We start from the raw sequence: 16,978 nt of genomic DNA, 5'->3' as shown, positions 1-16,978 counted from the left end.
AGCTGACTAGACACAGCACAGAAATTATTAGTGAACATAGAGACAGAAAAAATTCAACTTGAAGACAGAAAAGGAATGGAAAGAAAAGAACTAAGTATTAACAAATACAGGGCAAAAATTAATATAGTATATTCTAGACAATAAAGCAAGTGTGAATCTATTTCAAAGGATTAAAATCATACAGAATATGTTGTCCAGCCACAGTGTAATTATACTAGAAATCATAACAAAAAGGTAATTAGAAAATCACCAAATGTTCGGAAATTGGGAAGCACACTTCTAAATAACCAATGAAAATATAATAGAAATAAGAAAATATAGTAAAGACAATAATAAGTTAAATTAAATTAAAATGGACATAAAATGTTTATGCTATTAGCACATATTGTTTAGGCTTATCCACTGAAAGTAGTATTAATGTGTAATCAATTAATATGTGCTCCAAACTTTGATTGATTTTACTTAACAACACGGTTTAGAAACACTTGTTAGAAATACAACAATACAAATCAATTTCATTTTTTGTTATAACTCCACTGTTTGACAGAGCCATAAATGGTTGATTAGGTAATTTCCAATTATTTTTTGGGAAAGAGTCCTGCCCTGAGCAATTAAGATGTGTGCTTTCATAGAATATCTATAAGTTCCTAGCAGTAGAATACTTAGAATTTCTGTGTTCTTCTTCACAGTTCTCAGGTATAGAAAATTATGTTTTTCGAAATAACTTTATTGAAGTATAATTTACATAAAATAAAATTCAGCCATTTAAACTGTACAATCTAATGAGTTTGACAGAGATATATCAATAGACATAAGTATTCATACAAGGAGATATCTATGTAGAGATACAGATCTATATCCATGTAACCACTACCACAGTTAAGATGTAGAACATTTGCATCATTGTAAAAACTTCCCTTGTGCCCCTTCCCAATCAATCACCTCCCTGCATCTCAGCTATCACTGCCCTGCTTTCTTTCACTGTGTATTAGGTATTTCTTTTCTAGACTTTCCTATACATTTAATCACAGAGTAGAAATTCTTCTGTGCCTGAGTTCTTTTGCTTAGCTCATCATACTGTTATTGTATTTATGAACAATTTATTTCTGTTGCTGAGTAATATTCTTTTATATGGATATACCATAATTTGCATCTCCATTTACCTGCTGAATTTGTATTGCTTCTGTTTGGAAGCCATTGTGAACAGAGATCCCCAAATCACTGATGTATAAGTCACTGTGTGGACATATTTTAATACTTCTTATGCACAATTGTATAGTAAAACTATTTATCCACTCAACTGTTAATGGATCTATGATTGTTTCTAGTTTGGGGCTACTGCAAGAAAAACTGCTACATACATCTTTGCACAATTTTTTTGATATGGTTTTATTTTTCTTGGTTAAATACTAAGTGAAATTGCTGAGTCATATGGTAAGGATATGTTTAACAACATAACAAACTGTCAAACTGTTTTTGCAAAGTTAAGGTACCATTTTATATCATTGCTGGTGATGTAGGAGAATTCCAGTTGTTCCATATCTATGTCAACACTTAGTGAATCAATCTTTAAGTTTTAGCCATTGTAGTGGACGTGTAGTGATTTTGTTTGTCCCCAATGTTAAATATCTTACCATGTATTTATTGGCTATTAGTATATTTTCTTTTATGAAATGTTTATTACAATCTTATGACCAAATTTTAACTAGGTATTTTCTGTTATATTGTTATTTAGTTGTAAGAATTACTCATAAACTCTAGATACAAGTCTTTTGTTAGATATATGTACTATATTTTCTCAGTTCATGAGTTGACTTTTCATTTTTTGATGGTGTGTAAGAATAGAGATTTTTAATGTTAATGACATCCTATTTATCAACTTTTTTATGATTCATGCTTTCTGTTTCACATGTAAGGAATCTTTACCTACAAGAAGATCACAAATATCTTCTCCCATGCTTTTTCCCCACAAATTTGTAGTTTGAGCTTTGAGGTCTTACATTTAGATCTACGACTAATTTCAAGTTAATTTTTGTGTATGGTGTGAAGTAAAGGTATCCCAATATCTTGGGGATTTCTGGTGTTCTGCATAGCGCTTATCTCTTCAGCGCCCTTTGCTGCAACCTCAGCCTCCTTCCAAAACTCCTGAACTCTGATATGTGTCTTCTCTACAAGGCAAGGCCATATACTCTACTTGGGACTTTCCTCTACACTGTGGTCTTGCAAGTGTTTTTCTCAATAAAAATACAGGATGACTATACATTTTACGGGGTTTATCTCTTTTTTTCTCAGGGATCACAGTGTTTCTCTGCCTATTTTCCAAAGTCTGAAACTATTATTTCATCTAATTTTGTGCTGTTTTCCATCTCTTTCTCTGTGGAGCAAGGATAATTCCATTCATTATAATCATGGCTATAAATGCAAGTCTATGTGCCCTGCATTTTAATCAATATTACCCTTTCAAAAGGTACTCCACAAACAGGCCTATCATGAGCAACAGGCACATTCACTAGCACTGCTTATTTAAATATTTTCCAGTAAGATAGTATATAGTTTCCTAGGGTTGCCATAACAAATTATCACAAACTGCATGACTTTAAAACAATAAAATGTTATTGTCTCATAGTTTTGGAGATTAGAAGTCCAAAATCAAAATATGAGTTGGGCATGTTCCCTCTAAAACATGCAGGAGAATCCTTTATTGTCTCTTCGTAGCTCTGCTGGTTTGTAGACAAACTTTGACATTCATTGGCTTGTAGCTACATAACTCTAATCACAGCCTTGGTCATCACATAGCATTCTCCTTGTGTTTCTGTGCCTTTATATGGCCCTTTTCTTAGAAGGATACCAGTAATATTGGATTAAGAGACTACTCTATTCCTGTGTGACCTCATATTATCTGATTATATGTCCAACAACTTTATTTCCAAATAAGGTCATATTCTGAGGTACAGGGGTTTAGCACTCCAGTATATCTTTTTTGGAGGCCGACCACAATTCAATTGATTACAGATAGGTAGAAATGACATGGTATTATTCTGATTTATGTTTATTTACATGTGACTAAGGTAGAATTTATTTTCATGTTTGTTAGTTACTTTTATTTTATTTTCTACTGTCCATTTACGTCCTTTCTTATTTTTCAATTGAGTTGTACATCTTTATACTCTGAAGGAATTCTCCATAAAGTAAGGAATTAAATCTCTTGTACATCATGTATGTTTAGTAATTCTTCAGTTTGTCATTTGTCTTTTGACTTCATATAAATTCAAATAGGTAATTCTGCCTGCTAGATAATCTTAAATTCTACATAATCCAATTTATCTGTTCAGGTTAGTTTTGCCTTATTTGTGTCTAGGTTTTAAGTCTTAATTTCAAAGACTTCTCCTACCCTTGATGTTAAGGTATAACACCCCTTTTTACATTCAAAGTTATAAATAGCCAATTGCCCTGTTACATTTGTTGAATAATACACCTTTCATTTATTTTGAAGAGATTGCCACTTTCTTCTTTGGTCCGTTTTATTTTTATTTCTTTTATTTAGTTTTTTGCAACAGGGTCTCACCGTGCTGCCTAGGCTGGATTCAAAATCCTGGGCACAGGTGTTCCTTCCACCTTCACCTCCCGAGTAGCTGGGACTACAAGCATGTGCTGCTAAGCCTAAAGTCCATTTTCTGTTTCCTCTGTAGTATTGTTTGTAGTTTTGTCACTTAACATGTGGAAGGACTATATACCCATTAAATTCTTATCTTAAATATTTCAAATAAATTTTATTGTCATTTTATCAAGTCATAAAATATTCTGCTGGTATTTTATTTGATATTTCACTGAATTCAAAGATATAAAAAGAACTGGCACCCTTAAAATAATAACCACCTAGCATACAAATTATGGTCTCCAGATACCACACTTTCTTAATAAAAGAAAGTAGGGTTCCATAGACATACAGTTAATTATAAGTATGAAATAAAATAAACAAACAAAAAAACAAATAAGAGGATGTTAGATATCTTTTTAGAGCAGGTAGCAAGGCAGTAAGTAAAGTGATTGTGTCAAAAGCATTCATGAGTGAATTTTGAAGAGGCTGCCATCGGCCAAAATTAAAACAATCTAAGTATCAAGAAGGATAATAATTGCAATGGATTGTAACATAAAACACCAAGCAATAACTGTAAAAACAACAAATTAATTGGTCACCATTGGAGAATGATAACAACGATTATTTCCCAACCCCAATGCCTTGGCTTTTCTGTTCTTTATAACATCACTGGAATAGTCTCACTAGCATTCTTATCTAAGTATTTCATTGTTCCCCTGATTGTAAACAAACAAGAAGGGATAAGTGGTATTAGTTACTACACGATGTAGTTGATTTAGATAATCAGATGTGAAACTTTTGAATTAATGAAGTATAGATGAACTTTTTGGACTTTGAGTTCATGCTATAATGGGATGGGATTTTGGCAGATGTTGCATTTTGTATGTGGACAGATGTGAATTTGAGGAGCCACAGAACCATTTTAGTAGGCAGAATAAAAGCCTCCTCAAATTCTTAGAACTTGTGAATTCTAACTGTGTAGTTACCTTACACAGCAAGAGGAACTTTGCAGATATGATAAGTTTACCGGGTTTGAAATGAAGATTACATTGAATTGTCCAGATAGGTCCAATGTAAACACGTGACATCTAAAATTTGAAAGAGTGATGCAAAAAGCTGTCTTCTGGGAAGGATCTGACTCACTGTTGCTGGCTTTGAAGATGGAGAAAGAGGGTCTCTGAGCTAAGAAATGCGTATGGCCTCAGAAACTGGAAAGAGCTCTCAGGTTACAGCCAGCAAGAAAATGAAGACCTGAACCCTACAACTGCAAGAAAATGAATTCTGCCAATAACCTAAATTAGCAGGAAACTTGATTCTCCCCTAGAACATCCAGAAAGAAAGGCAGCTTTGCTAACAACTTGCTTTTAGTTAAGTGAGACGCATACCAAATTTCTGATATACCGAATTGCAAAAATAATAGATTTGTGTTGGTTTAAGACACGAAATTTGTGGTAATTTGTTAAGGCAGAAATAGAAAATGAATACAACCTATTTAGTTCAATCTTAATTCTAAAGGCCTTCTACTCTGAGATCACATAATCTTTATCTGCTTCTTGAACAAATCAGGATCTTGTTAGCAAGGAGAAAGGAGTGGGTGGCAGGGAGAATCCCAATGACCAGTGCTTGCCACAGACGGCTAATCTTCATCTGGTTTAAGTCTCTAGTTCTGTCTCTCAGAATTCTACCTCATGCTTTATGATCCACCACTTTCTAATCTATGGAATAGATGATCTGTTGCTTCTATGCTCTTGGTTACTCAGTTCCCTCTGCCTGGAACACCTCTAGCGCATTGCCCATTACAAGTAATACTTAAGAACTAAGTGCTTGAATTCTTCACTCCTCACAAGAATCTTACTGAACAGCACTCATTGTAGATACACACTTTTTATAGTTTGCATTATGAAACACTTAAAAATGCACAAAAGTAGAGAGAACATTGCAATGGATCCCTATCAACCAGAATTCAGCTTCCATAATCAAAATTCACATTGGTAAGTCAGATAGAAATAAACAGCGATGTATTCCCACAGCAGGCTGACGTGTTGTCAACAGGGATGGTTTGATTTATATCTAAGCTGAGGAAATGGATTCAATTCTCCAGGATCTTAGTTATCGTGAACTCTAACAGCAAAAATGACAAAACCACTCTCAGAGGAGCCATTCAGTGCGACCCACAGTGACCAGGATGCAAGAAAAATACTACTTCAGACTAGAACCTGAACAGCATGTCACAAGCGTCCTAAAATGGCTGTCACGTTACAGGACTTGTCCATAAGGTCCCTTTGGCCACTTAAGACTTACTTGAAGAGAGAGCTAAGGGTTTTCCTTTTAATTTCGTTTTTTGTTTTTGTTTTTAATGGCCCACTTCAGTGTTAGCAATAGAGAAAATGTGTCCCTGATCCCTTGGATAAATCGAATTGACTGAAGAATGCTTGAATTCATTTATCCCAAAACAAAGGCAGAGAGGGCTGAGGGTCACTGGAGTTTCATGGCTGTTCCCAGGGCTGCGAGCACGGACGCCAGAGCCGACTTCCCTCGGGCCCCCGCACTGCGGCAGGGACCCTTCTACGGAGGATGGCTGGGGCTCCGGGAGGCTATGGGAACGCCATCTAGAAGCTAGATCTCAGGCAAACGAACGCGCTTTCAAAAGAATTAAAACGAAAGAACACAAACTCGAATCCTGGACCTGATTAGGTGCGCGACCAAAGAAAGCAATAACTAACGGTTCTCACCCTCCATTTCATTCCCTCCCGCGGAGAGAGACAAGCTGGAACTACGTTCCCCAGAATGCAAAGCGTGGGGCGGGGCTAAAGAGATACCGCCGCGGGACAACAGGTTTGATTATAAACTCTAGTCTCCCGCCTCGGCGCTCCTCCCCCTCAGCCTGACTGGTCCTGCCGGCCGTTGCGTGAGAGGGGGACTCAGTCGTCACTGGCAGCGGTTGAATGGAGGCTCTTTGCCCCGCGCCCTCACGGTAGATAAAGTCTTTGCTTTCGTCAGAGTGATAGCTTCTCCGATTGCCTCAGAGCAAGAGGACTACATTTCCCAGGGGGCTGCGGGACTGCCGGGCGGAGTGGGGGCGGTGCCTCACGTCTGGTACAGTCATCACAAGCCTGTTCGGCGGGACTGTGATGGCCAGAGAGATGACGATCTTAGGTGGGTTCCCGGGGGTCCTTGTTGCTCTTGCGGGCGTAGAGGCGATTCGAGGATGCCAGCGTGGGCGGGGGTGGTTGACTCACCTCCTGGATCCAGCTGGAGCAGCGGAAGGGGAGTCAGAAAGGTGACTTAGAGGCGGTTTTCGGCTGTTCGGAGTGGATGGGGGCGGGGACGCCTCTAGGAGGGCCCTGGCCCCTGCAGGCCAAGGTAGGGTAGAGGGCGACCAGCTGTGTCCATCGCAGGGACATCAGGCTTAAGGAGGCGTTCCTTTCAACAGCACCTAGGTTTTTGAATTGCCTGTTGAATTGGGGCAAGCTATGGAAGGCTGCGAGAACGTGCACCTCCAGGACCCCTTTGTGGTGGAAGGGGGAGGAGCTACATCCGGATCTGTTGGCTCACGGATGCTGAATTTGGAGGGATTCAGGACTCTGATGTATAGCTCGATCGATGCTTTTTCCATCAAATCGGGTTTGGAATTACCTATCCCCCACCCACACAAACACCCACCCCGCGTCTCCAAGGTGATGAAATGCTTCTAAAATGTTGCCTGTAGCTGGAAGGGGAAAGTGGGATTTGCACTTGGTTTTATTTCTTTGAGTTATGTGTTGATGAGGATGAGCTAACAATTGGTAACACAGAGGCCTGACAATTGACATTTTGGGTCATATGTAATATGAGTGGACACAGGTGTATAACACAGCCTCCTGATACCAAATACGAGATTAACTAAAAACCAAAGGGGCATCTTTCTTCACTTATGTTTACAATCTGCGTGGCATTTGTTCCTACTCTTTTTTTCTTCTTTTTTTTTTTTTAATTAGTATTTGTTGGGCATCTGCTATTCCTGGTCTGGGGGATACAACAGTGAACAAAATTTGTCTTCAGGAAGCTTTCATAGATATTGCCATCAGGGTTGCCCACTTTTATGCTTCTTCTCCTGTAAATATTACCACTGCAAGGATGTCCCTAGTTCATACTTAAATACTTAAAAAGTTAACTATGTTCTGTTATGAAGTGACAGTTTCATATCTAAGGAACTTTCAAAATCATTTTATCCGATTTATCCATTTCATCCTTTTGAAAGGGAAAAGGAGGTGAGATACGAAGACAGAATTTTAGCCTTACAATAATAGTTTTTGTTGTGAGGATTTTAATAATGGAGCTTTTAAAAAAATGATAGTCGAAGCTTTTTATAAAACTATAAAATCTAAATATCAATTCCTCAAGAATATTAGATTATATCTGGCTTTTGCTCCAGATAAATGTTTCTTGTCAGCATCTGCACAAATATTATTGAAATGTTTTTACATTTATTACATTTATTAGAGAATGACACAAACATACAGTTATAGGGTTTTTTTGTTGTTGTTTGTGTTGTTGCTTCATTTTAAATTTTATTATAACCAGTTTACATTTTGAAAAACTTGCTGTCTGAGAGGAGTGTTATCAATAGTCCTATAAAAATTTTTGGAGTTTGTCTTTTTTAGCCTTGTTTCGACGAGGGACTTTGCTACAGTAATTTAGTACATTGTACTAGTTTGAAAAAATACATCTTTTAATTTTCCTGTATTTCAGGATCGGCTGTTTTGACCCTCCTGTTGGCTGGCTATTTGGCACAACAGTATTTACCATTGCCTACTCCTAAAGTGATTGGTATTGATCTTGGCACCACCTATTGTTCCGTTGGGGTGTTTTTTCCTGGCACAGGAAAAGTAAAGGTGATTCCAGATGAAAATGGGCATATCAGCATACCCAGCATGGTGTCTTTCACTGACAATGATGTATATGTGGGATATGAAAGCGTAGAGCTGGCAGATTCAAATCCTCAAAACACAATATATGATGCCAAAAGATTCATAGGCAAGATTTTCACCCCAGAAGAGCTGGAGGCTGAAATTGGCAGATACCCATTTAAGGTAAGTGATTAATCTAAAGTCTGTATTAATTTTAGTGTACCCTTTTAGTTAATGCTTTGACTTCATGTCACAAAACATTCTATCTCGTCTAGCTGAATCTATTAATACATGACAGTTCTGTTATCTCACATAACAAGAAATTCCGCAGCAGCTCTAGGATGAGTTAATCACTGACTCCATAATGCTAACAGGTACTTAAGGCCTTGCCATTTTCTTGCTCTCCCATCCTCAGCATGTCTTGCTTAGCTGTTTCAAGGTAGCAGGAAGGTTGATGAAGCCCTGTGTACCATAGATAGATATTCTGTGTGTGTATGTGTACATATTTGTATACATATAAAGAGAACATACCAGGTGTGCCATTTTATGCTATTTAATATGTCATGGATAATTAATAGGTTCACATCATTATCTTTAATGATTTTGTGGAATGACTATTCCATTATTAATTAGACTAGTCTCTGTCAGTGTACCTTTTTGTGGTTTTTCACTAAGGTTGGAGATTCAGGTAATATCCTTACACACTTATCTTTGTACACTTCTCTGAAAGTTTCCTAACTTGAATACTAGAAGTCGAATTCATAGGTCAAATGTGTGCATGTTTTTAAGGCATTTGATTTATATTGCCGGTTTGCTCACCAGAAAGGTTATATGCTTTTAACCGTAATTTTTTAGAGTGACTGTATCTTCACTAGTTATTTTTTTAATCTTTAACAGTCAGATAAGTGAAAAACAGTATCCTGTATTAATTTTCATTTCTTTTGTTTTTTTAGTGAGATCAGAATTTTTAGAATTTTATTGATATTTTAATTTTCTTTTGTGGTCCATTTTTTGTTCTTTTCCTTTTTTGTTTTGGTGTGTTTTTCTTTTCCTTAGAGACTATAAAAGACCTTCATCATATGTTTTTGTTATCTTTTCTTTACCTTTTTTTTCCACTGATGTTTTTGAGCTGGATGTCAAAGTTTAAATTTTTGATTTTAGACTTTTACCATGTTTACTGTAGCCTATCCCATCCTATCCACTGGAACTTTTTTTTTTCCTCTTAATACTTTTATGTGAGTGTTTGTTGGTTTGGATTTTGCTGCTTTTGTTTTTTTCTTTTAAACATTTAAAGTTTTTTTCCATGTGAAGTTTTTCTTGGAAGTTATGAAGTGAAATTCTAAATGAATTAGTTTTTTGTTTGTTTGTTTGTTTGTTTTTGAGACGGAGTCTCATTCCGTCTCTCAGGCTGAAATGCAATGGCATGATCTTGGCTCACTGCAACCTCTGCCTCCCAGGTTCAAGTGATTCTCCTCCCTCAGCCTCCCGAGCTGGGATTACAGGTGTGCGCCACCACGCCTGGCTAACTTTTGTATTTTTAGTAGAGACGGGATTTTACCATGCCGGCCATGAATTAGTTTCAAAATAGATAGTTGTTTCGGTGTTGCTTATTGAATAAACCTATTCATAAAAATTTTCAAATTTTTCATTCGTTTTCAAAGAAAAAAAAATTGCTCCCTGCATTTCTTAGGTTTATTACTTTGTTGTTTTTTGACTTCTTTTTTGGGATTCTTTATTGACTTACAATCGTTAATGAAAAAGTCGTCTAAAGCTATGTATGTCCTCTGAATTACAGCTTTGGGTACATTACTTATTGACCTCAAAACTATTTAAAGTTTCTAAGTGACCTGATTTTTTTGTTATTATTTTTGTTTCATCTGGGCACTGATGGTTCTGGTATGTTTGTTTTGTAGTTTAATATTTTCCATATAGCTTTTTTTATGTTTTACCCACACTAGTGAAGTACTTTTTGGAAGGTCAGTTTTTCATGATGGAAACCTAACCATGAGACCTAAAGTGAGAAAACATTCTTGTAATTTCGTAGATTAGTTATCTTTTGTATTTATATTAATACAACCTCGGTAAAACTAGGATAGTATTGTTTAGAGTTAAAATAGTTTTTTAAATGTATACCCACATTATCGGGGATAATGAGCTAATGCACAATACATGTTTTCATGGGAAACAAGAATGTAAATGAGATTTGATTCTTAGATAAGTACATAATGATATACTAATATTATTATTGTTAATATGTACTAGAAAATTATTTCAGCTATCCATTACTCTTAGAAACAAGAAATTTGGGGAAAAAAGGGAGAAGATTCTGAGTTACATACTTGAATGAGCAACCTTCATTTCTTACATTTCATCATTTATTTTTTCTTTATTCAGAAAACATATACTGAGAATCTTTTGTGTTCTAGTCATGTGCTTGGTGATGAATTTTATTCTGCTGTTATTAAAAACTAGTGTGGGCCAAGCGCAGTGGCTTTCACCTGTAATCCCAGCACTTTGGGAGGCTCAGGCGAGCGGATCACAAGGTCAAGAGTTCAAGACCAACCTGGCCAACATAGTGAAACCCCGTCTCTACTAAAAATACAAAAATTAGCCAGGCATGGTGGCGCGCACCTGTAGCCCCAGCCACTCGGGAGGCTGAGGCAGGAGAATTGCTTGAACCCGGGAGGCGGAGGCTGTGGTCAGTCGAGATCATGCCACCACACTCCAGCCTGGGCAACAGAGCAAGACTCCATCTCAAAAAAAAAAAAGTAAAACTAATATGTATTCATAGTATAAATTTGAATGTATAACATTTAACAAGTTCTAATGTTGGTGAATGTACTGGATACATTACAAATGCATTTTTTTGTTTTGTAAAGATAAAGGTAAGTTCTCAGGAAGTCTAGCATTTATGTATATGTGTATGTCTGTCTGTATATATACACACATATATATGTATATATACTTTTACTCTTTTATTTACTTATTTGCAAATCCTTTTCACAGGTTTTAAACAAAAATGGAATGGTTGAGTTTTCTGTGACAAGTAATGAGACCATCACGGTGTCCCCAGAATATGTTGGCTCTCGACTATTGTTGAAGTTAAAGGAAATGGCAGAGGCCTATCTTGGAATGCCAGTTGCCAATGCTGTCATTTCTGTACCAGCAGAATTTGATCTAAAACAGAGAAATTCAACAATTGAAGCTGCTAACCTTGCAGGTAACAGTACCCTTGACTGAGATGCATTTTTCTCAAAATTGTGTTGGGTTGAAAACCTTCTGTAGTAAGATTTACCACCTCCCAAACCACACGATAGTCAAAATAAACAAACTATATGGTAGGTGTATTAGGGTTCTCTAGAGGGACAGGACTAATAGTACATATGTGTATATGAAAGGGATTTTATTAAGGTGTATTGACTCACACTATCACAGGGTGAAGTCCCACAGTAGGCTGGCTGCAAGCTGAGGAGCAGGGAAGCCAGCCTGAGTCCCAAAACCTCAAAAGTAGGGAAGCCAACAGTGCAGCTTTTAGTCTGTGGCCCAAGGCCCGAGAGCCCCTGGCAAACCACTGGTGTAGGTCCAACAGTCCAGAAGCTAAAGAACTTAGAGTCCGATGTTCAAGGGCAGGAAGCATCCAGCACGGGAGAAAGATGGAGGCCGGAAGACTCAGGCAGTCTAATCCTCCCACAGTCTTCTGCCTGCTTTTATTCTAGGCATGCTCTGGCAGCTGATTAGACGGTGCCCACCCAGACTGAGGGTGGGCCTGCCTCTCCCAGTCCACTGACTCAAATATTAATCTCCTTTGGCAGTACCCTCACAGACACACCCAGGAACAATATTTTGCATCCACCAATCCAATCAAGATGATAATATTAACCATCACAGTAGGTAAAGTAGATGGATTTTTATACAGGTTTATAATTTTGAAAGCTCTATAGCACAATATAAAATGTGTATGTAATAAGAACCAATCAGATAGCTACAGGACAAAGGCTCAAAGAGAAAATGGACACATGTTAGCAGTGAGGAATTCTTTCTTCTGAATTCCATTAATGTTAAGGTGAATATAATTTTTAAAATAAAATCTGAGGTAGATCATTTAATGATTTAACATTTAATGCCATTGAACCAATATTGAGGGCCTTGCTAAAAAAAGAAAGAAATCTTTGTTCTCATGGAACTTATATTCTACCAGAGGGAAACACAGAATGAGCATAAAAGATAAATTTAATAATGTTTTCAACCTCTCCATTACTGATATTTTGGGCCAGATAATTCTTTATTGTGGAGGACTGTCCTGTGAACTACAAAATATTTAACAGCATCCCTAGCCTCTATTCACCAGCACCCTCCTCCACCAAGTGGTGACAATGAAAAATGTCTCCGTATGTTGCCAGATTTCTTCTGGAGGTAAAATCCTGCGTTGTTGAGAGCCACTGATACAATGTATATCAGAAAGTAACCTACTATGAAGAAAAGAGCAGGCTAATGGGTCGAGGTTGCTTTTGGTGGTCAGGGGATGGACGACTTGTAGAATTTAAATAGAGTGATCAGGCAAACCTCATTGAGAAAGTAACATTTAAGCACATTTGAAGAAAGCAAAATCGTTAACCATGCAGACACATGGAGAAAGTGTGTTGTAGGAAGAAGAGATGGCCACTGCAACAGCCATAAGCTGGGAATTTGCTGGTACATAGAGGATAGGAAACTGGTCAGTGTGGCCAGAGTAGAATAAGTGGTAAAATCAGAGAGCTGAAGGGAAGGGTGTTGTGATCTTTGGAGTAATTCTTTAGAGTTTGAATGTTGTCATAGCTCCTGATACATAATGCCATATTACTTTCCATACCACTCATAAGTGTGACATGTAGTTTAAAGCAGGAATTTCATTCAAAGAAACCTGATCTTTTACCTGCTCAACATAAGCCTCTTTAATTTCCATAGCACTTAAGTGATAGTATATAATGATTAATTTTTTTTTTTTGAGACGGAGTCTCGCTCCTGTCTCTTATACACATCTAGATCATTATTACTCATTGGTGGAGTTCATGTCACAGAAGACACAAACATCGTGTGAGTGGGAAGAGATTACTTTATCGCATCCTCTCCTGAGTTTTTCTTCCCTTCAACCAATCTTACAGGACTGAAGATTTTGAGGGTAATAAATGAACCCACAGCGGCAGCTATGGCTTATGGCCTCCACAAGGCTGACGTCTTCCACGTGTTGGTGATCGACTTGGGTGGAGGAACTCTAGATGTGTCTTTACTGAATAAACAAGGAGGGATGTTTCTAACCCGAGCAATGTCTGGTAAGAAAAATGCAGGGAGAGGCTGGGCACCGTGGCTCACGCCTGTAATCCCAGCACTTTGGTAGGCCGAGGCGGGCGGATCACGAGGTCAGGAGATTGAGACCATCCTGGCTAACACGGTGAAACCCCTTCTCTACAAAAAAAAAAAAAATACAGAAAAATGCAGGGAGAGTTGAAGAGGTTTGGGCAGTGCTTTCTTTAACATATCCAATGTGTAGTGCATCCTTCTTTTCCCCTGGAATTCTTTGACTTTATTTTGATAATTTTCTGTATATGTAATTTTATACCACCATTTGTATATATTTACTGCCAAAAGTTAAATCTCAAAAAATGACTGGGCATCCTATAAGTCAAATAAATACATTGCCCATTACCCAGTTAACGGCTCATGGAGCCAGTAGGACTTTTCATGGTGATGGTGAAGAAAGGAAACAGAGGGCAGAAAAATTTATTTAAAATGAAGGGTGATCAGTATATTTCATTTAATATGTTTTATAGAGTAGATGTCTTTAGAAAATCGAATTGTATTTTTCCCTAGGAAATGATAGGATTTTGCATTCTAAACCCTTTCTTTAAAGGTTTTCGTTTCGTTGAATGTAGCTTAAGGGATTCAACCTGTTTGACGAGTTGAGTTGTAAGTTATAGGTATTCTAACCTCTGCATTGTTTTTTCTCTTCTTCGAATCAAGTTAAATACCAGGAAATTATATTACATTACTCTTTTCCTTTGAAATTATTTATCTAGTTTTCAGGTAGAAAAGTAGAAAGACCTTTTCAGGTCCTACTAATCAGGCAAGAAAAAATGAAAGGAGAAAAAGAGATTAAATACCTACTTTTTCATTATAAGAAGCACTTTCTTCTGTTGAGAATGACATTCAGTGTTTTTAAATAGCTACTTATAAGCCAATCTGTATTCTTAATCTCTATTTACTGAAAAAGTATTTGATGCTGTGAAGAGATACTTCCTTTTACATAATTTAAAATTTTGACCCTGATGTGCACTAGTTTTTAAATAGTACTTATTTGGGTTAAGATAGCTTTAACCCAGTTATTATTTTTTAAATTTTTTTTTATTGATTTATTTTGTAGAGACAGGGTCTTGCCATGTTGCCCAGTCTGGTCTCTAACTCCTGGTCTCAAGCAATCCTCCCACCTCAGCCTTCCAAAGTTCTAGGATTATAGGTGTGCGCCACCATGCCCAGCAACACAGTTCTTTTTAACCAGTCTTTGTATGAATAAAATTGTAATGATACGTGAAACAGGGATTTGTTATTCCCAGAATATAATTGTTACATATACATAATAATATACATGTATACATACACACATATGTGCGTAACTATATTAAACTTTTTTATTTTTCACTCAGGAAACAATAAACTTGGAGGACAGGACTTCAATCAGAGATTGCTTCAGTACTTATATAAACAGATCTATCAAACGTATGGCTTTGTGCCCTCTAGGAAAGAGGAGATCCACAGATTGAGACAAGCTGTGGAAATGGTCAAATTAAATCTGACTCTTCATCAAGCTGCTCAGTTGTCAGTATTACTAACGGTGGAGGAACAGGACAGGAAGGAACCTCACACTAGTGACACTGAACTGCCAAAAGACAAACTTTCCTCAGCAGATGACCATCATGTGAACAGTGGGTTTGGACTCGGCCTTTCTGATAAGAAAAGTGGAGAAAGTCAGGTTTTATTTGAAACGGAAATATCACGCAAACTCTTTGATACCCTGAATGAAGACCTGTTTCAGAAAATACTCGTACCCATTCAGCAAGTATTGAAAGAAGGCCACCTGGAAAAGACTGAGATTGATGAGGTGGTTTTAGTTGGGGGCTCCACTCGTATTCCTCGGATCCGTCAGGTCATTCAAGAGTTCTTTGGAAAAGATCCCAACACATCGGTAGACCCTGACCTAGCAGTGGTAACGGGAGTGGCTATCCAAGCAGGGATTGATGGAGGCTCTTGGCCTCTCCAAGTCAGTGCTTTAGAAATTCCCAATAAGCATTTACAAAAAACCAACTTCAACTGAATTCTGTAGAAATAATGGTTATTTGTGATCTTGTCTAGTGATCTCTTCCCGTTTATCAGATTACCTTTTCCACAAAAGAAAGTCTCTTTCTAAAATATCACAGATTTACCTAGAGGGCAACATTTAGATACAGGAAAATTTTACATGGCGTGTTGTCTTAGGATTAGACGTGTCCAAATTGATCCTGTTTGATTTTGGAGAGATCCTATTCTAACAAATACTCTAAAATGATAAAATTGAGGTACAGCTCTCTTATAAGAATATGGATGACTATATTTTCTGGATTCTGGAGATTGATAACCATATGCACTTAACATTATATTCTAGAAACATTAAATAGTGCCAATTATGAGATTTCCAGTTCTTACTAAATTGTATTAGCAGGAGCTGGTAATTACTTGTATTATCACATGTAACTAATAATTTGAACTATACTTGAAGGATCTTGTCAGGTATTTACAGTGGTTGGAAGATAGCAGTATTATTAGCATACGCTGCATACATAATAGCAACTGCCATATTATATAACAAATTTACATTCACAAATTCAGTATCCTGTTAAGTGTCATATTCTTGTAATCTATATTCTCCAGGAGTTTTATGCATTTAATAGATGAATTTATTTTGTTTCTAAAGGCATTCAAGTTTTTCAGCACCATATAGTAGAAATACCCAATTTATATTCCAATTCCTTTATGTCCTGTACATCATTCTCTGCTTGGATTTCCATTATTCTGTTTGGTTAGAGAATAAAATTGGTAATTGCATTTGAAGAATGTGTTAATGTCAGAGCCATAATTACTATCTCATTTTTGTTACCCAAGGCCTTTGCAAACATTGGCAAATAGCATCAATTACCTACTGTATTTGTTTTACATTTTGGTTTCTTTGTTTATATTTTCGGTAAGCCCTGGGGAATATAGCATGTCATTGAGCTACTAAATGGTTTTGGTTCCGTTTTACTGAGATTTTTCCTCATATTTAGTTTTGAATGAGGAAAATGTGTTCAATTATAAAAGCTGTGTTACTGTTTTCTATTATTATTTTTAAATAATTACACTTGGACTATTTTCAAACATTAGGTTGGTTATGATGAGAGCAAAAAATTTGTGAATACTGGAAGTAACGTGGAAATCTAATGTGGAA

The 16,978-nt window shown here is 36.9% G+C and overlaps 1 protein-coding gene across 1 annotated transcript; it reads left to right on the top strand.

The window, feature by feature from the left end:
• The first annotated feature begins 6,521 nt into the window (after positions 1–6,521).
• Positions 6,522–16,637, top strand: HSPA13 (heat shock protein 70kDa family, member 13). The gene is made up of 5 exons (XM_012001955.1): positions 6,522–6,754; positions 8,330–8,670; positions 11,494–11,707; positions 13,629–13,796; positions 15,165–16,637. Exons 1-5 carry the CDS (start codon positions 6,730–6,732, stop codon positions 15,830–15,832), a joined length of 1,416 nt encoding a protein of 471 aa, XP_011857345.1. The 5' UTR covers positions 6,522–6,729; the 3' UTR covers positions 15,833–16,637.
• The last annotated feature ends 341 nt before the right edge of the window (positions 16,638–16,978 follow it).

Source organism: Mandrillus leucophaeus, unplaced genomic scaffold, assembly GCF_000951045.1.
Source record: "Mandrillus leucophaeus isolate KB7577 unplaced genomic scaffold, Mleu.le_1.0 Scaffold671, whole genome shotgun sequence".
Taxonomy (NCBI): domain Eukaryota; kingdom Metazoa; phylum Chordata; class Mammalia; order Primates; family Cercopithecidae; genus Mandrillus; species Mandrillus leucophaeus.
This window is presented reverse-complemented; position numbering and strand designations above follow the sequence as displayed.